The sequence below is a fragment of the Cuculus canorus genome, chromosome 9 (genome assembly GCF_017976375.1).
Source record: "Cuculus canorus isolate bCucCan1 chromosome 9, bCucCan1.pri, whole genome shotgun sequence".
NCBI classification, from domain to species: Eukaryota; Metazoa; Chordata; class Aves; order Cuculiformes; family Cuculidae; genus Cuculus; species Cuculus canorus.
The window spans coordinates 9,531,049-9,556,510 of record NC_071409.1 but is presented as its reverse complement, the minus strand read 5'-3'; the positions used below and the strand labels follow the sequence as shown (position 1 = coordinate 9,556,510).

At 45.0% G+C, this 25,462-nt stretch overlaps 2 protein-coding genes across 8 annotated transcripts in view; one reads left to right on the top strand and one right to left on the bottom strand.

Moving 5' to 3' along the window:
• The window catches only part of U2SURP (U2 snRNP associated SURP domain containing), a 44,096-nt gene extending 37,050 nt beyond the window's left edge, over nucleotides 1-7,046 (bottom strand). For 5 of the 6 annotated variants that reach the window (XM_054073934.1, XM_054073936.1, XM_054073937.1 and 2 more), the window contains exon 1: nucleotides 6,936-7,046. In XM_054073934.1, coding sequence (XP_053929909.1) covers nucleotides 6,936-6,980 — 45 coding nt within the window. In that variant the 5' untranslated portion in view covers nucleotides 6,981-7,046. The remainder of the gene's footprint in view (nucleotides 1-6,935) is intronic. The other variant, XM_054073939.1, reaches the window with a different exon arrangement.
• Nucleotides 7,047-17,100: 10,054 nt separating this feature from the next.
• The window catches only part of PAQR9 (progestin and adipoQ receptor family member 9), a 30,169-nt gene continuing 21,807 nt past the window's right edge, over nucleotides 17,101-25,462 (top strand). For both annotated transcript variants that reach the window (XM_054074203.1, XM_009565961.2), the window contains exon 1: nucleotides 17,101-18,616. In XM_054074203.1, the coding sequence (XP_053930178.1) occupies nucleotides 17,227-18,312 (1,086 nt within the window). In that variant the 5' untranslated portion in view covers nucleotides 17,101-17,226 and the 3' untranslated portion in view covers nucleotides 18,313-18,616. The remainder of the gene's footprint in view (nucleotides 18,617-25,462) is intronic.

The window sequence follows — 25,462 nt, the reverse complement described above, 5'->3', positions numbered from 1 at the left end:
TGCTACCATTAAAAATATCTACATTTCCACAGTTGGATTTTAGAAACACGCCACTAACACCACTGCAAGGAAAAAAAATTAAGTTCATTACACGGAGTCAGTAAGTGTTGATAGTAAAGGCTGTTAAAGATTACATAAAATGCTTGATCATATTTGCCTTACTATAAAATCATTTCCCAAACTATTCTTTGTATGTTGTGCATAGATAGAAGCTGGCCACCTCCAAGACACTAACTGGCGTCCAACTTGTAAGTAGGTACTAATTAACATTATTACTTCAAACTGTAACCTGACTTGTAACACATAAACCAGCATACATACAAATTTTCATAGGCTTTTTTTTTAAATCAGGTTTTTAAATGAGTTCAAATGATGGAGAACACTCCAAACGGGACTGAAGGCATTTTTTAATTATGCAATGCCCAACCTGTAGAAAACCTCACTAACACAACATCCATTACTAAGACATAACTGCATGATACATGATTCATATCTAAATTGAAATGTAACTCAAAATAAAATATTTTCACTAGCTGAAATCTGTTCCTTAGTTACAGAACATTATCACTTCTCCTTACTACCAGGAATTTACAGTTTCTACCAGAAATAGTGACATACAGTGCTGATCTCCAGTCTTCTAAAACAGACAAGCACCAAATGCTACTCTGGAAGATGATTCACTAAAACTCATTTTCATTCCACATCATGCTTTTTTATCAACTAAGACAGGGATGTTAATCTTTAAACATCTATATTCCTGTTACAGAGTCAAATCAATTTAGAAAAAAATGGTAAACAGCACTTCAAGAACCAGAACTAAGTCTACCAAGGTAAAGAGAGACACAAAGATACAACTCTTAAAATGGAGAAGCAAAAGGCTCCCAGGAATATAGGTTTGGGGTTTTTTTAAGAAAGAAAAAAAGGGGAAACCAAGCAAACCAACCAACCAACCAATTGTGTCTCACTCTCAAAGATATCCCAAACCCACTTACCTGCAACACCACGCATTACTCACAAGCACACCTTGGCTGAGAAGTTAATAAAAGGTTTAGTTCACGTGTACTGGTAACAGTTCGTTAAAATACTCATGGAAGCAAATATCACAACTATGTTTTATTAATACTGCTTCCTGCAAATTTTCCCTCTGTATTTGATGCTGGGTTTTTTCGTGGTTCACAACTGCCTATGGCACTCCAATCAGTACTCTACTATCCACAGTTCTACACACTGCAAAAATGGAGATTAAGGAAACCTATCTTCCCCCAGAGAGTTTATGAATATAGAGCACATCACACAAATGAAAGAAAGACACTGTGCAAAAGAATTTCATAGCTTGAAAACACCATTCTTCCTGCTGCCAGCTGCCACCCTGCAACAACCAACACATCAATTAAAATTCCACCCTTGAAAAAAAAAATTTTTAGACTTGCAGTGAAAAAGAAAAACCTCAGAAGTCGACTGACACAATGCCATCTGCCTTAGGGTACTGACAGAGTCGAGACCTAGCACTGCTTGGTGGAAGGAGGCCGTTTGACAACAGCAGAATGAAATTACCATTTCTCAATTCTCCACACACTTCATTTACAGCAGTTTTGGAAAGCAGCACCTTCCAAGTGGGATGGGTGCTCCAGCTGCTTACAAGGAGGACAACAAACGAGGCATCACACACAGTAACAAACAGGACCAACGCTCTGTACAATGATGCTTAAGACAACATCCTGAGGAAGAGGACTAAAAAACTAACAGACACTAATTCTGTTTCTCTAGCAACAGAACAGATGAAACTGCTTGTAAAGGCTCCCAGCGCATGACAGCACACACGAGATTCTGCTGGCTAACAGAAGGAAGGCAGGCCAATGATCAGAAAAGTCTGAAGGTCACTGAGCTAGGAGGACAGCAGTGCTCCCCAACCCGCCCATAGGGACCATGGCACTGTGGAGCCAGCCACCCTCAATGTTAGCCACGAGACACACCTTCCACTAAGGTGCACTCTGAAAGCATCTAAATATAGTTTTAGCTGTTAGACCAACTTTCTTCCACAGCAAGCAGCAGCTTTGCAGAGCCACATTATTCTCCTCCTTAAACAGTTCTTACCAAGTTTTTTTTTCTACCCAACTATAAATTTAGTTCACGCCTTTGGTACTGCTCCTGGCTATCCACAAAACTGCATCCACAAAGCAAAAGATGCAATGATTCTTGACAAAATAACACATTGTTAGCTCCTTGCTTCTGAACAGGAGCTATTAAAAAAAACCTACTTCTTGCAGTGCTGCACTTCACATCTATCTGCACTGCTTTGACAAAAGAAGCAATTTTGCTTCCTGAAGAGTCTCACCAGCTGAGCTTACTCAGCAGAATCACAGTCTTTCCATCATTCAGAGAAGAACATTTCAGAAGACGTTGTCCACCTGTGCTGAAACCTGGAACAGGGTTATTTCTGCCTCTTCTCATCATGTTAAGCAGCTAAACTGAAGTAACTGTTGAAAGAAAATACTCAAAGCTCTGTCCTGCACCTGATCTAAGTCTAAGACACAAGGATAGCTCCTTCACATTCAAAACGCTAACAGAAAAAATGCAATGAGTCTATCTTCCAGTCATTGCCACCACAAACAGCCTACACATGACCTCTTACTACCAACTTACTGCCTCGACCTCTTTGCATGACAAAAACTTCTTTTTTGTCTCTCTAAACCGGACTGTTTACCAGCTGGATCACTTTATCCATCTCTTCCACTGCACAGGTCCTACAAAGAATTGTGCCAGTACAACTGAAGTAGCAATGTAGGGTGCTGAAACAGCATTCCAGTAAAATACGGCCCTGTCAAACCACAGTCTTGGAGGTCAGGTCATTCAGAGCTCCATTACCAAGTCTAGCCAAGGAGAAAAAAAAAAAAAACAAAAAAACTCTTCAAAGAGCCATACAAATTAGATTTATGACAAATTCCTATCAGAAAACCACAGCTGAGAGCCCTCTCACAGACAGGTTAAATATTCTTCCAGCTTCATGGCAGCTTCCAAAGCAAACAGAGAAAAGACAACTGCTCTCCCAAATCTTCCTTCCTCCCAGCAGTGTAAGTGCCCACAAATCCAACTCTTCAGAGTTTCTCCTAATTTAACAATCTCTGGGTGAAAATGGTATGATCGTGTTACTTCTCAAACATTTAAAATACGCTGTATAACATAAGGAAGCGTCTTTTTTTCTTTCTTAATTAATTCTGATGCCACTTATTAAAACAAAGAGCAAAAGAAGCTTCCAATAAAACCCAGAAAGCAATCCCGTGGCCTTCCAAATGCTGAGTGCTATTTTTACAACTGCAATGGCTACAACTTGAACATAAATAAAAGCCTTGCTCCTGCAAAAATTAATAACTTCAGGGTAAAATGTTTAAGAGAAACTCTGGTGTAAGACATTCTTGTCCTGTCTCAACACCTTGCATTGATTCTGCCCCTAGATCTAACTGATCACCTATGAAAGAGGAAGTTGGGGCCCCTCAGGTAAACCAGTTTCCAATTCATAGCAGGCTCCCCCCCCCCAAATCATTCCAAATCAACTAAGGAGGACAATGTTTGGGAGGGGAAAAAGCAGCTCGGGTTGGGACCAGTTTGTGGCAGCACTAATACCAAGGAAAAGCAAAAGGAATCACAGCTTAATTTATTAAGATGTTAAAATTCAGCAAAGGTGTGGAGGTTTCCAACGCAAGTTTTCATTTTTCATTTTTCCTTTCTCTATCAAACTATCTACAAAGCAAATGCTAGCAAACACCTGCAAATTATTTTATAGTTCTTATTAATTCTCTACATTTACCAGAATAGTGCATATTAACAATACTCACTGTTTCAACACACATCACTTGCAGATATAAAAGTAAATGTGAAACAGTTTTCTTCGAAGTACTTGCAAGGAGTGCTATTGCATTGTAACCTAAAACTCAGATAAACAAGAACTGCCAACATGTAACTTTCTGCTGCTAGAGAGCAGACCTCCTTTTATGTCTCCACCAATCAAGGAACGTACTTACTGCTCTCCTGCTCCTGGTCACCAGATGAACAACAGTACAGCACAAGTTAAAGAACACGAGTTTCACCATCCTGCGGAATGTTACATCTCACTGGAATTCACCAAATGTAGAGGTTTTAAATCGTCACTCCTCATACACTAACTCACCAAGGAAAACTGCCCATTCACAAGGAAGTAATCACTGTTCTTCAACACTTAATTAACATGTAACTGACTTAAAAGCCTGAGAAATGCACTTAAAAATTAAGGAATGTTCTAAAACATTTTTTAGAATGAAAAATAGGACACCTACAGCTTGGTCCAAGTGGCTAATCTCTTCTGCCACAAGGCAACCAGTTTGTACAGCATCACATGTAAGAGCAGGGGACGTGCAATACAGTCACTATGCTCAGAAGATAAAATAAGAAAATGGCAGAGTCACTGAGCAGCCAATATTTCATTGCATCAATAATTGACCATAATCAGTATCTGTCATTTCAAAACCATATCCTGTACTGACCTCCTGTGCTGTCTTCAGCAATCTCTATTTTATCTTCCTTAATTTTGTCCTCCTTTCCTGTTTAGATTTCTGGAAATCTCAAGCACATACCTTGCCGTCCTAATCTCAGAGTGACAAAGACACACGCTACATCAGAGACTATCAAATTTCTAAATATTTAGAAGCTGACAGCATCATACAAAGCAGCTACCACCAAAGCGACAGCCTTTAACTAATTGAGCAAAAGGGTTATTTGCTTAGATTGTTCAGCCATAAACATTTTCATACGGGCTCAACTGAAAAGACATATCTTTAGCCTTGCATGAATAAATTAATTACAAAAAATAAGCACTCTACTAATTTCAGTACCATTATGTCATACTGCTTTCTACAGAAATCTGAGAAGTATCTCTATAGATATAGATATCGCAAGCATCTATGAAATGACAAAAAACAACATCACATACACCCTGCCCCCCAGAGAAAGCTGAGGATGAGGAAATAAATCCCAAGAGCTAGGCACTTTCCAACAAAAACATTGTCATGGATCCAGGTATGTACCATCACTATTTTCTTTGGCACATAAAATAATATAGACAATAGAAAACAAGTAAGATCTGGAATGTAAAACATGGGGAAAAAATCTACTGGAAACACAGCACATACACCTAGAGCAATGCGCAACTGAGGGGTGAGGGGAGACCACGTGAAAATGACCAGGTACAGGACCTCCTCACCAGGCCTTGACAGACTCGACAGACTAACGCACATGTTTAACTTCACATTCTCTACCAGCCCCACTGACTTCAGTGGGATGGGGGACTCGGTACAAAGAGTTAAGTGGCTGCACATACCTCTGTGGAACCAAGATCTAGGACAGAAAACAATTCTTAGAAATTAGTTATTAGTGTATATTAAAAAAAGAATATAATCAGTATAGGAATAATAAATGACAAAACAAAACAGTCTGTGAAGCAACTGTGAAAAGAAAGGGAACACACACGGGTTGGGTTTGTGTCCTGTGTCACCAGTTGCAGCAATCTATAATTAAATTATTATTTATGTTTATTTTATGTTGAAATCCCAAAATTTCTTACTCTCTGGAAGCCATTCTCCATAAATTAAGATCTACTTTACTACTAAAGTTTTCTGTCCAGCTTTTACTTGCAGTTCCAAGTGAAAGGCTAGATCCAAAAAAATGTTTCCTGGCCATATTTGGAATAGATCATAGAAAGGAAACAAAAATAAAACTCTCCTACTCCAATAACACCAACTGGAAAAACACGCAAAGACTCTCGGTAACTACATTTCAGCTAGTTTCCTAGCAGCATAAAAAAAAAAAAAAAAAAAAAAAAAAAAGTCCCATTTTAGCCAAATACAGAATGGGTAAAAATTGCTAAATCTATACAGTACCAGAAATTCCCGAGCCAAAATGTGGCTTCTCCTCTGACTGATTTACACTCTCACACACAAAATTAAAAAATAAGAAAACCCCACCAAACTTGGAGAATTTATATACTTCTGGCCTAAAACCTGCAACAAGGCCAAGTAAAAGGAAGCATCACTAATCCTCAAACCCTCAGCTGCCAGTGCACCCCACCAAAACAGCTCTTACCCTCTCCTCCCTTGGTTGGAGCAGGGTGCCCAGAGAGCCCACAGCCCAGCACTGGGTTCAGTGCTTGGCTCCAGACAAGTTAGCAAGAACTCCTGCATTCATAGAATTATAGAATCACCAGGTTGGAAAAAACCTCTTGGATCATCAAGTCCAACCATTCCTATCTGCCACTAATTCCCTGGACTTCTAGTCTGCAAATCCAACAATAAACACAGGAAGCAGAACAGGTACGGCGATTTGGTGAAATCTGTAATTTCATAGAATCATAGAGTAACTAAGTTGGAAAAGACCTCTTAGATCATCGAGTCCAACCGCTCCTATCATCATTCCCATTTCATCGCAGATCAGACTCGTGAAACGGTTTGGGTTGGAAAGGACCTCAAAGCCCATCCAGTTCCACCCCCTGCCATGGGCAGTGCCACCTCCCACTGGACCAGGCTGCTCCGTGAGGGGGGAACCACGACTTCCCTGGGCAACCTTTGCCTACGCTCACAGTGACGAACTCCTTCCTAATGCCTCGTCTAAATCCTCCCCCTTCCAATTTAAAACCAAGAACCTCGATCCTACGTTACGTTTCCCTTCACCCTCAAGAGCTGGAAGAGTCTCCCCCCATGCTGCTCCCTTTAACCCGGTGGGGCCCGCGCATCCCTCTCCTCGCGCCTCCGACGTGGGGGGCGCCCCGGTGGAGGCCCGAGCCCCGCCACGCCGACCCAGGGCAAAGCGCGACCCCGCCGCCCCGCCTCGCCGTTCCCAGGAGCCAACAAGCAAGCAAGGAGGCAGCGAGGGGAGCGTTTTCCCCTCATCGGAGCAAGGAACGGCCTCACCTTCGCACTGGGTTTCTGCGACCCGCCAGGGGCCTTGTCCGCCATCTTGGCTCTCGCCTCGCTCAGCCTGAGCGGCCCCCGCGCCGAGCGCCGAGCGCACCGAGCGCGCGCGCCGCAGGGCGGGCAGTCGATGGCCGATGGGCGGGGCGCTCATCGCGTCATAGAAGCATCGCTGATAGAATTGGGGGGGAAGAACTCAAAGCCCATCTATGTGTGTGAGCAGAGGATGCTGATAAATCTTGTCCTCCTTCTCAAGCTATCTGTGGCTGCAGGCCTGAGTACACGCTGTAAACCACAATACAAATGATATCCTTTAAAAATTAGCAACCTTGCTAGCGTGTGTGTACCAGTTCCCATTAAATATATGAATGATTGCACATAACATCACATAAATATGATCATAGAATTGTGATAAACACTCATTCAGTGGTAAAATATTGAAAAGGACAAAGTCTTTGAAGCAAAGGCAACACTTTATCTGGAGTACTGTGTCCAGTTCTGGAATCCTCAACAGAAGAAGGATATGAAGCTGTTGGAACAGGTCCAGAGGAGGCTACAAAGATGATCGGAGGGCCGGAGCACCTTCCATACCAGGACAGGCTGAGAGCGTTGGGGTTGTTCAGCCGGGAGAAGGCTCAGAGGAGACCTTGTGGCAACCTTCCAGTACCCAAAGGGGGCTACAGGAAAGCTGGGGAGGGACTGTTCATAAAGGCTTGTGGGGATAGGATGAGGAGGAATGGGTATAAACTGGAGAGGGGCAGATTTAGACTAGACATTAGGAAGAATTTCTTCACTATGAGGGTGGTGAGACACTGGCCCAGGTTGTGCAAGGAAGCTGCAGCTGCCCCATCCCTGGAGGTGTTCAAGGCTGGGTTGGATGGGGCCTCGGGCAGGCTGATCCAGTGGGAAGTGTCCCTGCCCATGGCAGGGGGGTTGGAACTGGCTGATCTTTCCAACCCAAAACTATTCCATGATTCTATGATTTTACAATTTTTACAATTCAGTGCTGAATTGGATGTCCTTCTAAAACAGATATCACATCTTACAAAAGCAGTGGATATCAAATACTAGTTTCAGACAAAGAACTGCGTAAATCCTCAAAGAATGTTCATTCTTTTTTATATTGTCTCCATGTCTGGAGACTCCCTTCAGGTTATCTCCTGACCTAAAACAGCTACGTCTTACAAGACAGATTTATATGATGAGATAATTAAACATACAAACCAGCTGCAACAAAACTTATCAATTAATTCTCACAGAATAACAGAATGATTTGGTTTGGAAGGGACACCAAAGTCCACCCAGTTCCAAGTCCCTTGCCATGGGAAGGGACACCTCCCGCTGGACCAGGCTGCTCCAAGCCCCATCCAGCCTGGCCTTGAACACCTCCACGTTTGCAGCAGCCACGACTTCTCTGGGAAACCTGGGCCAGTGGCTCTCCACCCTCATTCTGAAGAATTTCTTCCTCACGTCTCATCTAAATCTTCCCCCTTCCAATTTAAAGCCATTTCTCCTCATCCTGTCACTCCATGGCTTTGTAAAAAGCCCCTCCCCAGCTTTCCTGGAGCCCCTTTCAGTACTGGAAGCTGCTCTAAGTTCTCCCTGGAGCCTTCTCCAGGCTGAACAAGCCCAAGTCTGGCCTCATAGCAGAGGTGCTCCAGCCTTCACATCACCTGCATGGCCTCCTCTGGACCCGTTTCAACAGTTTCGTAACCTTCCTACATTGGGACTGCAGTCTTGGTCTAGGTCCCTCCCAGCTCTCTTGTGCTCACGTTAGGTGAATAAAACATCCTGCAAAGTGACAAAGATACTGCTTTGAACAACATCAAAATGTTACACCAAGTTGAGAAAAGCTCAGAAATAAATGGTGAGAAAGACAGCACAGCAAATCTTCTGGGATCGCGTCTGACAGCACAGTGCCACAGCAACTTTATTGAACACTGCTTAACTGGAGAGTATAATCAGATTCACATTGCATTTATGATGAGTCTTCCATTCCCATGCTTTTATGGATTTTCAGCATAATGTGGAAGATGCTGGAGTTGAGATAATACCTGACAGAAAAGCAGATACACAGAAATAAATGAAAGCTTCAAATCCACCACCTTCTGACACCAACTGCCCTGGGAGTGACAGAAGGGAGCGGAGCCTGTGCCGAGAACCACATTCCTTAGCAAAAAATCATGGAAGCATAGAACCGCTTGGTAGGAAAATATCATCGAGTCCATCCATCCCTGACCACTGCTAAACCAGACCCCTGAGCACACCATCTACCTATGTTTTAAACACCTCCAGGGATGGGGACTCACCCACCTCCCCGGGCAGCCTCTGCCAGTGCCTGATGACCCTTTTGGTGAGGACGTTTTTCCCTGATGTCCAATCTGAACCTCTCCGGCACAACCTGAAGCCATTTCTTCTCACCCTATCGCCTGTGATTTGAGAGAAGAGACCAACCCCCACCTCACCACAACCTCCTCTCAGGCAGTTATAGACAGTGATAAGGTTTCCCCTCAGCCTCTTTTTCCCCAGGCTAAACACCCCCAGGTCCCTCAGCCGCCTCACCTAAGGCTTGTGCTCCAGCCCCTACCCCGTCTCCATTCCCTCTTCCGTATGCGCCCCCAGCCCCTCAATGTCCTTCCTGTCGTAAGGAGGGGACAGCGGGTACAGCCCGGAACAGACTGCGAGCACGAGAACAGCCACTACAGCCGGGAACACAACGGATCTCCCGCGCTCCGCCTTCGCCCTGCCTGGCCACGCCCCTTGTATCAGACCCCGCCCCTTCCCCACAAGGGCACGGCCCCCTCTAGGCCCCACCCACCTCACTAGGCCCCGCCTCCCCTCTGGGCCCCGCCCCCGCCAGGCCCCGCCCGCTGCGCTGCCTGCTCTGCTCGCCTGAGGCACCTTCCACGGATTCAAAGCGGGATCGCTGCTGGCTTGGAGGGAAGGAGAGAGAAATAAAACACACCCTTCCATCTGGGGATAATTCCTCCACTCTTTTAGGATTGTTGCCCATATAGGAACGCATCCCCAAGAAGGAATCGTGTTGGCCAAGGAGCTTTAGAGATGGATTAAGAAGGATCTCATTGCTTCAGAATCCATGTCGAGTACTTCTCCCATCTTCCTCACTGTTTTCTTGAGCATCATGCCACCGGCCGGCAGAGGCACGGGACATCATCCCTGAGCTGCTTTGGGATTGTCTGTAGAGTGGTCGTGGGAAGTGGTGCTACTTTGAGGCAGAAGCAAGCCAGCTGGGGGAACTGGTGCTGGGCAGAAGGGGTGCTCGGGGCCCCCGGGAGACACCGGCTGCTGCTCAGCTCTCCTGGGACTGCAGCAGTGACCGCACACAAAAGACTGAGCTTGCTGGATAAAACACAAGCCTCTATATGGAAAGAGGAACGGGCCCTCAGATGCTGGAGTTTTGGGGGCGCTAATGTTTAGAAAATTTGTGCTCCATTTGGCCTCAATCCCTTTGTTTAATCCACCTCATTAATCCTTTTTAATTATCCACCTCATTGTTTAAATCCTCTGCTTGCTGCTGAACCTCTACGCTCTTTTGTAACTAATAAATTGCACCAAATTAAGAGCATCATGATCCGAAGCCTGCTGTGAGAATCAGGAAAGATAGAATTTCAAAGGTCATCTCTACAGACAAGTTTTTCAGAATGAACCTCACTCCTGAATCTGTGCTATTTATAACACATCGCGTACAGTCGGGGTGACAGCACATGTCACCAGCACAGGCTTAATGGGAGAGGAAGGGCGGGAGGAGAGAGGGAAGGAAAGGAAAGAAAGAAATGCAGCAATCCATGGAGAATTGGTGCTGGAAAGGGTAGGCTAATAATAATAATAATAATATTGAAAATGAAAATGAAATAGTAGATGTTTTCCATTATAATGAAGTAGGTCTGGTTGCCTGCAGACCTGGGAGTTACTAACGGTTGTTACATTGACAGATGGCATTAGGAACCACACTAGTGACAATCGTGACTTCTTCTAGGCAATTAACACTAAGCTACATTAAGTAAACTACATGTGGCAGTGCATCACCCTTGTCTTGCTGGCTGGTTTTCCCTCGTTTCCGAGGAAATTTCTCCCTTGCTCTCAGCGCAGGCCAGGGCACAGCTGAACCTCTACAATCCTTTTGCAAAGATGGGTGTGAGGGAGGGGCAGGAAGGATTAAAAGTGCTGTGGAAGTTTCCTACCCTGTGGAAAAGGAAGCATGTTGGTGGGCAGGTCAGGAGTATGACAGACACATAGCTGCTGGTTGCACAGGTCTGTAACTGAGTCATTTCATGCTGTCAGTAGTGCCTCACAAAGCCCTGCAGCTACAGACAGTGTGTGCTGTTTCCTCACTGCTTAGGCAGCAGTCTGCCAGCTTCTTTTCCTGTATTCCAGCATCCATTTCTTCCCACCCCTGAGACTGGAATTCTCGTTGCTAGGGAGCTGGGCGGGATGCAGTATGGGAGGGGAGCGGGGCAGAGATGGGATGAGAGGCAGCCGCAGGCGCAGCGCAGGTGGCCTGGGCTGCAAGGAGACGCTGGGCTGAATTGAGATGCTTTAGCAGGGACTCCCAGAATAACAAAAAAGAGCCAGGGAGGGTGGCTTGGAAAGGGCCGTTTTGCTCTGATGTTCCCAGCAGCCTGGACTTGTTGCTACTGCTCTGTCTGCTCTCTGTCTCCTAGGCAGAGCAGTCTGTGCTGCTCTGTTTTTTGGTGCTGGTGCTCTACCTTCTCTCAGCTGCGAGTTCTGCTCTAGTCCTTCCATGCTGCAGCTGCTTTCCCTTCCAGGACGCCACTGCTCTCCTGGGACACGTGTCTTATCAGGGAACTGGGATTCTTTTACCTCCTGGGATCCTTGAAGCAGCAAGGCTCCTTACACAAACCAGTCACAGGAACAACATATGACTTGTACTGCCTGGCTGAAAAAGGTCGGTAACTTGCAGGGCATTTTCCAGGCATTACTGTGAGTATCAAATGAAGGCTTAATTCCAGAATTTCTCCTGCAGCTTCTTGACAGAGAGAATTAGCCTGCCTGGCTGAAATCCATGTGTGTAAATTTATCAGCCGTTTAAAAGCATGAAAGTTCAAAATGAGTGCAACAGCACTCTTCCCTTTGTCCATACCAAGAGTCCCTCCTTTCAGCTTACAGAGTAGCAATTTGTGCTCTCTCACTCAGCACATACAGACAATTTCCTTAGACACACACTTTGTAAGTGAGAGTTCAGTACTGCACCCCGTGCAAGGAACAAGTTGTACTTGGCTTGTGAGCTCCTGGTAGGTGGGGCAGTGGTGGATTCTGACCACTGGAAAAAAGGATGAAATATGCATGTGCTCAATATGCTACTCTTCATCACAGTGGACCTAATTTCACCTTGATATTTAGGTTCAGATCTGCTGCTGGCCAGCAAAACACAAGTTCTGCACCTAATCTTTCAAAAACAAGAACTAAAAAAAGACAACAACCAAACGTTCAGAGAAATGTTCTTAAAATGTGAAGTGTTTTTCCCCAGTTTTCTATGTTAAGAGTTGTTTTTCAGATTCATACTGGTTCTACTGCTGTTTTTTTAAAGTATAAAGAACACAAACCTGAAAATACTCAACTTGAACGTAAAGAAGGCAGAAAATTCAAAGCTTCTGGTGAAAATGAACAATGCTATGCAACCATGATAGTATCGGTCATCGTTATTCCCTTTACCATGGCTAGCTTTTTTCTCCTTCAAATACAGCTTTTGAAATACGAGTATCACTTTCACTTTTCTTTATCGATTAAGAAATTATGTTTATAATTGTCACTGAGTAGTTACTCAAGAAGGAGAAAATGATGCAAGGACTTTTGTTTATCCTGTCTGAAAAAGATAGTGGGGTAGAATCTCTAAAGGCAGATTATTCTTTCAATATTACATCAAAGCACTGTGCCTACTCAGTTATTCCAAAAGATCATAATCATTGCAGTAGAAAATTAGCCATCAAGATGTTAGAATACAAGACTGATACACACTTAAGAAAGGACAGAAAAAATATCACATAAAACAGAAGGACCGTGTTTGTATGTCTGTGTATCCATTAAGATGCTTTCCCAGAGGAACTGCAAACTCAAGCTCCATTAGACCAAGTTAGGTGAGGTTGAAGCCTCTCTTCCTTTAACACCAACTCTTTTTAAATAAATAGAATGAAAGTCTACCCTCACTTATGGTCAATGGGGTTCTACAAAAGGTGTCAGAACAGAATCAGATTTTACTAAAGAGATTTTAGTGAAGAAGGATAAAAATCCAGAGCAAACAAAGATGTTAAGTGTTTTTACTCAGATAAAACTTCTCATTAAAAAAGAAATCAGTAAAATCCATTTTGAAGGTGAAAAGATAGAAAGGTAAAAAAAATGAAAGACAGAAACAGAGTTGCATGGTGTAAGATTATGTCATGCAAAAACTCTTAAGACTAATGTTTGACAGTGTGAGTGGGTTGAACTGGGTGAGGCTGAGTGCATATCTTCAAAAGCATCTTAAATCTTCCAAACACCACCACTGCTTGCTCACAGGAGAACCTTCTCTGTAGTAGCAGATTTAAGTTGATTTCTTACTCATTAAGAAAGGCAATGGGTAACAAGAGGGCTAAGTACAACCCCTTGAATAGCATGCCAAGTTTGCTAGAGTGCAAAAGACGGTATTAGCTTTTCCTTTCCTAACGAAAAGGCATCGTTTCATTGGGGAGGGTGGAAATAATTCAGAATATCGTATATGGTTTTTACCATTTCAGACAAAATGCTATGTTGTGAAAGGACTTCAAGACTGAATAAAGCACAAGTACAATATAGAAACAACCCCTATTTGGTATTTTGCAATCTTTCCCTTTGAGTCTTCAGGCAGCACTGATTACCAGTATCTTCCATAACCTCATTAGGTAGTGCCTTCATCAGAGTTTTAAGAGTCTTCTCAAGCATTGTTTGGAGAGAAAGCCTGCAGAAAATTCTACACATAATAGAAGAAACCCTGGTATAACGCAGACCATGCTCTTCTAAATACAAACTCTGGTTTAGAGAAACACATTGAGGCCTCTTCACGTACCACATTCTGTAGACTCCTGTCTATGACCTCCAAATGCCCTGACTTTCCCTTACCTACCACATAACAGTCATGTAATACTAATCTTGATGGACTACACATGAATAAGAGGCTATTTTGAGGTCATGTGTGCTTTAATTTGTAAGGTTCCCAGTACACTGCTGCACAGCTGGCTTAGAAACAGAATAATTAACTCAAGGTAAGACGGATGCATTTGCCTTTATGAAAGCCCAATCTGTCCTGAGACCATTCTCACCTGTGAGGGGGTAGCCTGGGGAAAAAGCAAAAAAACCAAATCATTAATAACGAGTTTCCTCAATGTAGCTGCTAAAGCTACATTGGTCTCACTTGACAATGACATTAACTGTGATCTGTAGAAGCCCAGAGATCTCTGTAGCACTTTCTGGCCAGACAAGGAGACACCCCACGCCCCCCCCCCCCCCACTTCATTTATTGCATGTGCAACATCAGCAGAGCACTTGGGACAAGCCAAAGCTGGATCCCCACACAGAGGCAGAGAAAATAATATTTATATTTATTTCACACTGCTTGTCTTTGTCTGTAGCACAGTGTTAACAGGTAAAACCACCAGGGACAAAGAGGAGCTGGTATGTACAAGTCTCTCAAGTGATTCTCAGCTCTACAAAAAGCCCCCATCCTCCTAAATATTATTATAAGACACCTTAGAATGTTACAGGAGATGTCAATAGTAGGGAGAAATTTCCAGACAACTATCTTCTCTGCAGCATTACTGTGTATCTCCACCAACAGCTCAACAATCCATTGGCCACAGGGGCTGTGTCAGTCTCGAACCACAAGCAAACCCCACCTGCTCCTCGCAGCCTGGGCTGGCCCGGTAAAACCACAAACCCAGTGGGTGTCTCTCTCAGGAAACCAGGCGATGCCCCAGTACTCCCTGAGGCAAGAGGGCTGAACACCTCCCACTTCCCTGAAAGTCTGGAGGTTGTAGGAAAGTCAGAACGCGTCCAATGGGACATGCTGCCCGCTGCGAGACCAGCAGTTCCCAATCAGTGGTAGATGCTGTTGTTCTTTAGACACCATCTGTTGTGACAGCTGCTGGTGGCTTTCCAAAAGGCTCTTTAGCGCAGGTCTAAAGCCAGATTGCTCCCAGTCAACCATCTCTCCTTATCTCACCTTGATGAGAGAGACTGAAGATCACAGTCACTTCAGTCCCCTTCCCTAGGGCCTGCAATGGCACTCATCACCGTAAATGAAAGTATCACTTAGGACTGAGAGAAATTATCATCAGAGTCCTTCTGGGAGTGCCTGCATAGGTGGTGTGGTGGGAGCAGGGCAGAAGAGGAAATATCTCCTAGGCAGCAGCCCACTTACCACCAGCTGCATTTTGGTGATGCAGCGAACGGTCCAGCATCTGGTCTGTCTCTTCTTCAGGGCAGCCTCTCTACCACAGAGCAGCCCCATGAGAAGCCTGACCTCCACCAGAGGCTGAGCAGTTTCTGTCAGTCCCAAAATCCTATATGGCAGGGCCCACAGTGAGCAAGACCCTGCTTGCTCCTGGTGCAGCCGAGGCTCACCACAGGTGGGGTTCAGAGCTCCTGGTGCAGCCGAGGCTCACCACAGGTGGGGTTCAGAGCCCTCTGTCAGTGACTCCTTGTGGTGGGCCTGTTTGGCATGTCCCTGCACACTGCCAGGCACCCTCTAAAATGCATGGACATCAGAGACCATTAGGCCGGGTATCTAAAAAATAAGTCTCTTAGTTTAATATTTTCCTCCTGCCCTTGGATTTTCAGCACTGTTGGGGGATGTTTATTCTCCTCGCAGGACTCTTGTGTAATTTCTACAAAGACGATAAGCAGTGTCACCACTGCCCTACTTCTGACATGTCTGGAAAATCAATATGTTTACTGCAATGAAACATGCAGTAGAATCACTTGCAGCCACATATTTTTAATACTTTTTTTTTTTTTGTTCCAGTTTTTAAAAAGCTATTGCTGATTACCTCCTTGTTCAGAAGATTTTTAATGTCGTCACGGTTCGCTATTGAGCAGAAGGGTTTTATAAAAGTCTTTCGGCAGAATGTCCTGATTGCATTGGACCTCGGTTTACACTGGGTGACCACACACAGACATCTCAATATCACCTTGCAATACAAACACTTGAAAACCCAATGTTATCAGCTGTTCAAGACCATCTGAAAACAAACAAAAGGAAACCAATCCAAGTAGCAGAGTGTGATCCCTTACGCTGGCTCCCGCCTGTATGTTCCTCACCTTCCCACACTGCCTTCTATCTGCTCCAGATGCGTTAAGGTGCGGTGACAGCTATCCAGTGCTGCTCCCTGTATTCTTATGTTCCCATTATGTAACTGTGCCGCTTGCATAACTGCACCGCCGGTAAAGGCAGGATTTGTCCGAGGATCAGCACAGAGCAGCTCCTGTCAGCCCACTCCTGAGCCTCCTCCTGCTCGGAGTGTGGTGACGATATGGGAGCCCCATGTGCCACCCTGTGCAGCCCATGTTTAGCCTCGAATAACGTTTGCGTTCATTGCATGACACGAAGTCACCACCAAAACCAGGTCTTGTGCAGCCTCAACAAAGCAGACCCGGCAGAAACCCACTCGGCTGCTGGTTGCCCCTTGTCCGGGTGGGTTCCCAGCTCTGTCCTGCCTGATGGGGACCCCACGGGTCACCCTCCCCTCTCTGGGGGCTTCTGCCTGGCATTGCCATCATCGCAGGACTGAGCATCGCCGGTGCTGATGCTTTGTGCACTTTACACCAGGATGAAGCGGGGAGCTCTGCTCCCCTGGCCCCAGGTGCTGCGGTGATGCACGGTGCAGCACTGCGGGGTGGGCGCTGCGGGTGCCCGGGGCCAATGCACGGTGCAGCACTGCGGGGTGGGCGCCGCCGGGTCGGTGCTGCGGATGGCTCGGGGCGATGCAGGGTGCGTACTGCAGGGCGGGTGCTGTAGGTTCCACGCTGCGGGGTTGCTGCTGCGAGTGGCTCAGGGGATGCCGGGTGCGTGCTGCTGGGCGGGCGCTGTCGGCTCCGAGCTGCGGGCTCGGCGCCGCGGGCGGGTCGGGGCGCTGCAGAACCCGCAGCCCCCGTCGGCGGAGGCTCCTCGGTCCCGCCCCCCGCATCCATCATTCGCGGCGGCTCGGGTGTCGGGCGCCTCCCTCGCCGGGGCGCGGGGGGGCGGCTCGGGCGCTGATCGGTCTCCGGTCGCCGCGATGCCGGGGCTGCAGCCGCCGTCACAATGAGCAATGCCGCGGGCGGCGGGGAGCGCGGGCTGCGGGCGGGCAAGGACGGGGAGCCGCCCGCCCGCCCCGCCGCCCTGCTGCGCTGGGACGAGGTGCCCGAGGACTTCGTGGAGTGCTTCATCCTCTCGGGGTACCGGCGGCTGCACTGCTCGGCGCAGGAGTGCGTGGCCTCGGTGCTGCAGCCCACCAACGAGACCCTCAACTTCTGGACGCACTTCATCCCGCTGCTGCTGTTCCTGAGCCGGTTCGGGCGGCTGCTGCTGCTGCGGGGCGCGGGGGACCTGCCCTTCCACCACCCGGCGCTGCTGCCGCTCTGGTGCTACGCCTCGGGGGTGCTGCTCACCTTCGCCATGAGCTGCACGGCCCACCTCTTCAGCTGCCTCTCCCCGCGCCTCCGCGCAGCCTTCTTCTACCTGGACTACGCCTCCATCAGCTACTACGGCTTCGCCAGCACCGTGGCTTATTCCTACTACCTGCTGCCGGGGCTGAGCCTGCTGGACGCGGGTGCCATGAGCCGGCTGGTGCAGCAGCGGCTGGGCTGGCAGCTGGACTGCGCCGTGCCCATCGCAGCCTACCGCGCCATGGTGCTGCCCGTGGCCTTGGCCTTGGCCGTGGGCTGCACGGCCGCCTGCTGCCGCAGCCGAGCCGCCTGCTGCGCCTACCCCTTCGCCGTGCGCACCTTCGTCTTCGCCATGCCGCTCAGCATGGCCTGCCCCATCATGCTCGAGAGCCTCTTCTTCGACCTCCGCACGCGCAACCCCACGCTCTTTGTATACTTCTACCGACGCTACTTCTGGCTGCTGGTGGCCGCCTTCTTCAATGTTAGCAAAATCCCCGAGCGCATCCAGCCAGGGCTCTTCGACATCGTGGGGCACAGCCATCAACTGTTTCATATCTTCACCTTCCTCAGCATCTATGACCAGGTGCACTACGTGGAGGATGGGCTGGCCGAGTTCCTCAAGGCGCCCCTGGCTGCCCCCACCTACCTGGGCACCGTGGGCTACATGCTGCTCCTGACGCTCTGTTTGGCCATGGTCGTCAGGAAGTTCCTCAATGTCGCAGACCTCTGTAAGCAGGACTAGCCAGGCTGGTGGCCCTCAGGCCAGCGACCACCCTACCGGTGACCTTTGGTCTGGAGACTCTCTGGCCCGTGACCTTCAGACTGGTGACCCTTGGGCTGGAGACCTTCTGGCTCGTGACCTTCAGACTGGTGACCCGCAGACCAGCCCCACCATCTCCTGAAGATGCTGTGAAACCTGGGGGAAACACACCTGTGGAAGGGCCAGGTCTTCTTTGTGGAGGGTTGCCAGAGAAAATGCCGACGGCAGAACTGCTTGTGTTCTCTAAACTACTAGGTTACCAGGGGAAGCAAGCAAACGCTTACTGGTATGTTGCTGCTTAGAGTATAAGCTGAAATAATTTAGTTCTGCTACTAGGAAGAATGCATGAACTGTGAATGCCACTTACTAATTTCATAACAATTAGGATTAAACAACTTGTATATACATATAGATATTTATATATCTAGCTATATATTTGTTAGCTACATATATAAATGTATATATATGTATACACCTGAGGATACTTGTGCAATGGTTACTCATAGACTTTTAATCAACTCCTGTGTGAAATTTCCTAGCAGATTATGCACTGACATTTACCTTCCTCTGTGATACTGGAATGGGCTTTCGCAACCACATACTGGATTTTAAATGCAAACAAATCGATAGCTAGCTATACTTTTTAAGGTCTTGCGGCCTTTTCAGCCAGGGAACAATAGATTCAACAGAGAGGAAAAACAGCTGTGAGTTATTACAGAAGAACCAGGTGATGGAGAGACTTCAGTGAGATGGGCAGTGAGTGGTTGGTGCAGCCACTCGGCTACTATAGTAAAATGGAGGGATATGTGAAATAACTGATGCAGAAAGGGGTCAAACTAGTTTGGGGTGGGGCGGGGGGAGATGAAAGGAAGTGCATAATGGCATGGCTCTTCCCCAGCAGGTCAGGAACATCTGTCACTTTAAGGGGGTTGCTAAGGGGCCCCTTCATCTTCCCTTGGAAATCACCCCCAAATCAGCCCTTTTGAGTCCAAGTCAGATGCCAGACTTTCTATAAGCCCTTGCTGAGCTCGGTGGGAGTTCTATGGATGCAAAGAGTAACTGATGCATGAGATCTCATTCTGGATCTTTTGGAGAATTACATAGAACTGGTTTCTTCAGCTCTTTAATTACAGCACTCTGTCAGATTTACCATCCTAAAATTAGTTGCAGAATAAGGTACTGCTGAATCTGAGTTCAAGACCTATAATTTGGCTCTACAAGTACTGGATACTGGCACTTTTTGGTCATTCTCAACCTTTTCCTATTTTGATTAACTATGGCTGCAGCTGGGTGATTTCAAGTCCTCTTTAAGAAGCTTGAGGGAGGATCAAAGATAAGAATTACAAGGTATTTTCCAAAGCAGTATCTTTTCACAGCAATCCAGGTATTGTCCTTCTCACACAACAAACCGCTAACTGGAGACTGAACTTTCTATGGGAAGAGGCATTTTTGTAAACTATGTGAAGATTTTAAACGGATCTATTTTGATTTTATCTGACAGAACAAGTAAGGAGCATGCAATGATATTACATAAGGGGGTCACAGCTTGAAGTTCAGGTGAGAAATGACTTCTGTACCCCATTTTCAAAAAGAAGGGTGGTACTTCTTAGGAAACGCTGGTGTCATACTGCACAATAGCATAGCGGCTCTTTACCTCAGCCTCTTTGCCTTTGTTGTGGAAATACATGTCTGCTTGGATCCCTTCCCATTTTCATGGACGGGGCAACCAAACCCCAGGAAAATGTGTTGAGTCTAGTCCCATGGTTTTCTGTAAGACAAAGCCCCCTTTGTTTATGACGGGAATATAGGAAGGACTATAGCTAGGGATTATGAGGCCAAACCCTTAATATGGGTCAGAATCATCATAGAAACCCATAACCGATGTGTCCTGCACCAATGTCAGCTTTGTGAAAACTTCTCTACGAAGCATATAAACTGAAAGAAAATTACACATTTCATTTTATCTTTTATCTTAACCCAATTTTAACTATAATGGCTTAGGTCCTTTAGATCCTCAATAAATTATGAGAATGGCCTAACAAAAATATATATTCTTTACCAGCTACAGTTGTGCTAGTGTACAATTTGTGGTAGGCTCATATGTGGTCTCTTAAAGAGACTGTCTAGAATTTTCTGAAACAGCAGTTCCCACACTGTAGTCTCTTGAGTTATCACTGATAGGCCATAAAACCCAGCATGGCCCCGTGTGGCTGGCTGCATTCTGTTTTCATTTGTCAGCCTGCATTAAAAGAAAGTGAAAACTACTTGAAGGATCTTTAATTTTACATGTTTTCATTAACTTTTGTCATAAATGGAGCATTGCTTTATTCAGCTGCCAATAAAGCAAAAAATGATCTGCACCAGTGGGAGAGGAGGCTGGTTCACAATGCTGCCATGATTTGAAAAGTGCTTTATAGTGTGAAAAAACCCTGGAAACTCACAATAGTAAGCAAATGGATCAAGACCTGTAACTCTCTCATCCTGTGAACTTCCACAACTGCAAAAAGAGGCCAAAATCTTTGAGATGTGCGGTATTCAACTTAAAATAATTGAAGCATAGTGGTTAGAACCCAATGACTCATCCAAGTTTCAAAACTAATTATGTAGAAAGGGTTTGCCTGGGAGATGCCACTAGCATGTCCAACCGGCAATTAAAAAACTAAAAAAGAAACCAGAAAGGCTTGGGGACAGCAAATTTCAGCACTAGAGAGTTGGAAATAAAATGGCTTGGAAATAAGCAACAGTAAAAGCCAAATGTAAAAAAAAAAAAGGCTTTTAAAGCAGACTGTGATTAATTATATTTGTGCTTGTCAGTCAATGTAGAGGACATCTCAAGAGGCACTGTCAAAAAAAGGCTGTAGCTAACTTGTAAAAATACATTTGATATTTGCAGTTAGGCCACACAGGGACGTCTATATATATCTCAACGACAGATAACAGTGTAAAGGTTGGATTGCAACCAACTGCAATTTTACTGGAATCTTACTGCTGTTGTCTGTGAGGCCCAGTCACGCTGCAGATTTGGTACCTGGCTCTGACATTAAGAATATTTCTTCATTTATAAGATTCTATTGGCAAAATGTCGAGGCACATATATGGGCCTGAGCATGTGGAATTGCTTGTTGCAAGCACTGTGCTCTGAGCCACTCTAAGCAGGCTGTATGAATCGGGAGTGAATGGATGCAGGGACTCATGATTAGATTTTAAGAATACTGTATGTTTGTTCATTTGTCTGTTTACTTGAAACGTGGCTATAAATTGAAAAGTTACAGTAAGTGTGAAGAATATCTAGGGAAACGCTATTGTGAGTGTCTGTGTTTATTCAGTGAAGGACATGTATGTAGATAATTGCTCCATTTGCCATGTCTGATAGCTCTGTAAGTAGGAACAGAACAAAACTGAGTTAGAGAGGTGAAAAGTGGAACAAGACATCTATAATTACAATGCTTGAATTTGCTCATGTAGAAATAAGCAGCATTTGTGTGGTTTGTAAGGAAGCAAGATCTCTTTCTGGTGTGAAAGCACACATGGCTGAATATCTGTATGCATGTCCAGAGCTTAGACGGGTGGCCTAACTTGCAGACTAGATGCATAAGGACATCCTAGAAAACAAACTTTTCTACATAACTACCTGGCATAAGGTCTACACTGTGGACTCCAGAGCTCATCTATAAAACCAAAAAGGCTTTTCAGGCCTTTTGTGGTAGAATCTGTGTGAGGAAGAGGTATAAGGTGAAGACTGGAACACAAGGGGATGGCCTGAAAACGCCCATTTGTCTTTTCATCTTTGGCCAATATTGACCTTCACACTGACATACCTTTGCCAATGGGGATTGACTGTGATGAGGCCAGTTCCCGGAGTGCTGGTGGCACAGACACTTGTCCTTGTGATCAGCACGTGCCTACAACTGCAGTCTACGCATGGGCAGTAAGCCTAGCTTCTGGGCACTTCCGAGTAACCTGTAAGCTTCAAGCTCATCTCCATGCAAGACTGATATGTCTAGACTATAGTAATTATCCCTTGTTCCGTGGGGATACACTATTTCTTCTTCTGCAGTGTACTCATTTGAATGTCACTACCCAGGATATCTGTGCAGCTCTGAGGTGCTTCATTAGTAAGAGTGGAGTCTGCAGTCTGGAAACAAAGGGAAAGGTTTCATCTGCACGCTGCACTTGTAGAAACTTAGCGGGTAAAAGTAGAGACACATTGTTTTTTGTTAAAAATGCTAGTTTTGCTTAGTTGTCCAAGTGTTGTGCTTGTTATTTATTTGCTGAATCCAGCTACTATGTTGGGGTTTTGTCAACAGTGCCCCTACATAAAATGACAGTATGAAAGTTTTACTTCATGTTTAAGTAAACTTTCTGAGGCAGCACATTCATAAAGTATTATTGCACTTAACTCAGTTAATTACCATCCACATGCCTTACAGAAGCAAATCATACTTGTAGTAATTGCCCAGATTATACCATTTTTCATTGCTTATGAAAGTAAATGTGACCAAGTGGCCAGTAACAAGCTGAGGAGTCAGGCACTCCTTGGTTTTTGTCCCTGCTTTGCCACTACCCATTCTGTAATCTAGGGCAAGTTATTTAAACTGTGTTAATTTTGAATGAACTTAATTCATGTAAAACACTGGAATTGTACCAGGGTTGAATTTGACCCTCTGTGTCTCAGTTTCCACATCTGTAAGATGGGGAGAATATACCTTACCTACCTCGCAGGGTTAATTTGAAGACTAGCTAATGTTTGTAAAGCACTTAAAAATGCAAAGACCCTCCTAGGTGCTAAGAAGAAATATTACTGAACTCTGGCAGAGAGAATGTTCTATTTTTTCCATAGCTCCTCATTTCACAGGGAGAGGAATGTTGAACATTTCTAGATCATGAACTCTTAGGACAAACCCTCCTCATTGCCATACTCCTAGGAGGTTCATATCCTGTGTCCTTTGGAGCTGATGGCAGAATTTCCACTGGCTTCAGGCGGGGGGCAAGCAAGACCTAAGTAGGAGTAAACAGGCTGACTAAATGCTGAAGGGTCAGGAGTAAAAAGAAAACATACATGAGTTAAGTACTCTTCAGAAGTTCTCACTGGCAACTTGTACCAAGAGTCATTGTAATGCTTACACGAGGCCTTGTTGTTCATATAGCTATGGATTGTATTGTAGTTACCATGAAACAATGGAGTGAGATTTCCCATCAGTCTGAGACCGAATATGTCTCAATTGCCATTGGGATTTTCAACCTAATTCTTATCAGAGTAAAAAGACCTTAAATAAATGAAGCTTTAAAGTAAACATGTGCAATTATTTGGGATCATTAAATTATATTGATCAGACAAACAAATTTCTCTTTTCCCCTCCCATTCCCTGAAACCAACAACATGGAGCCAATCATATTCTTGAGTGAAAACTGAACTTGGATCTTCTTATCACATATGTGTGTTCTTCCTTTGCCATGGAGCCCTGACTAATAATCTTGCTAATCCACTCTGCCCTTCTTCTGGAAGGACTGATATAAACAGCACCAATGAGTAGAGGACAGTGTTTTTAAGGGCTTTCCTAACCAATAGCAGTAGTGGAGACAAAAAAGTGGGGAAAAAAAGACGACGTCAAAGGGTTTGAATGGTTCAATAAGTCAAAACCTCTACCATTATAAATTCACCCTAAGTATCTTCCTAGCTTCTGTTAGACACCTGTAAGTCAGGGCTACACAACCAACACCCAAGTTAGAGCTGAGACTCTATCCTCTTCTCCTCAGTGGAGATGCAAGATGCTGAGGAATTGTCACATGCACTGAAAGACACAGACCTCCACGTCTGGAGCTGGATGTAGAATAAAGTTCAATTATTTTCACAACTTGCTTAGACAGATACTGCTTCATTCAACTGAATTCAGTAATTAATGACCAAGACAAAAGAAGCAGGCTTTTGCTCGAATTTCCCTGTAAGGAAACACCACCAGCAGACTTCTGCTTTCAGGGCAATTGCTTCCTGGGCCATACTCAGAATATGGAGGACTCTGAAGTAGGGCTTCACTATTTCATGTGGAAGCCTTAAGATTTGAGGGTGTAGCTGGGGGTTAATAGTATGGAGAAAGAGTATATAACAAGTCAAATCTGTCTGCTAGAGATTCAAGCACGCTTTAGTAAGAGGTATCACATTTAAGGGTCTGTGCATGCAATGAACAAAAAATGTGAATTTTGTTTGGTTCTGTTGGGAGGGTTTGAAACTTTACTCTTTGTACACTTTTGGATGCTGACTACTGTATATGTACTGACTATGCATTTTTAGCAAAAAAAGGTGTGAGCTATAAATAAAGTTGATTCTGAGTACATTTTTTGCAGAAATGCATTTATAAAGTTGTTTAATTTCTTAATATAAATTACTGTGACACTTGTAGGATCAGAAATGTGTCGGATGTAGTTATATTCAAACGCAGATGTTGTTAGCTTAAGTACAGGAACTTCCAATTCGTGCATAGTGTTGTTGGCATTTCTGATATACCACAGCAAAAGTATTGTTGCCATTATATTGCCTTCTATATTTTAAAGCAATAAAATAGCGTCATTGCCTTTTTAGTTCTCCAGTATCTATGCTAACTAATTAAAGGTAGGCATTCCTGTTATATTAAACTTCACTAGTCTTTATTCTACCTGCACTGCTCACTGAAAAAAACATGAAATTGGTAGCAACAGCTATGTCAAGAATCACAGCAAAATATTGACTGCAAAATGAAGAGGTCTGTTTGGCATCAAATAAAGTCTCCCATTTGGCACATTAGGAATGTTCCAAGAGGCAGAATGTTGTTCTCAGTCCAAGTCAGTCACCAAAAAGCACTCAATGAACTGCAATTACATAAAGTACCTACTTGGAGTCCTTTGTGTCAAAATTCAGCAGGACACCATATAGCCCAACGTCGTTGCAGCTCCCCCCGGCCCCGATACTCTTAAAAGGCTGAACACAGTGGGAGGCTGTAGGATCTTCTAGTTGAGGTTTTTAGAATTCCTTCAAAAGTTCTAACATTCTTGGCATCTATTAATTTGCAGAGTTTGCACATCCTATTTGAAATACAGTAATTACTTCAATTGGATGATAGGCCCCTCAAAAACATCCATTGCCACCTCACAAACAGAC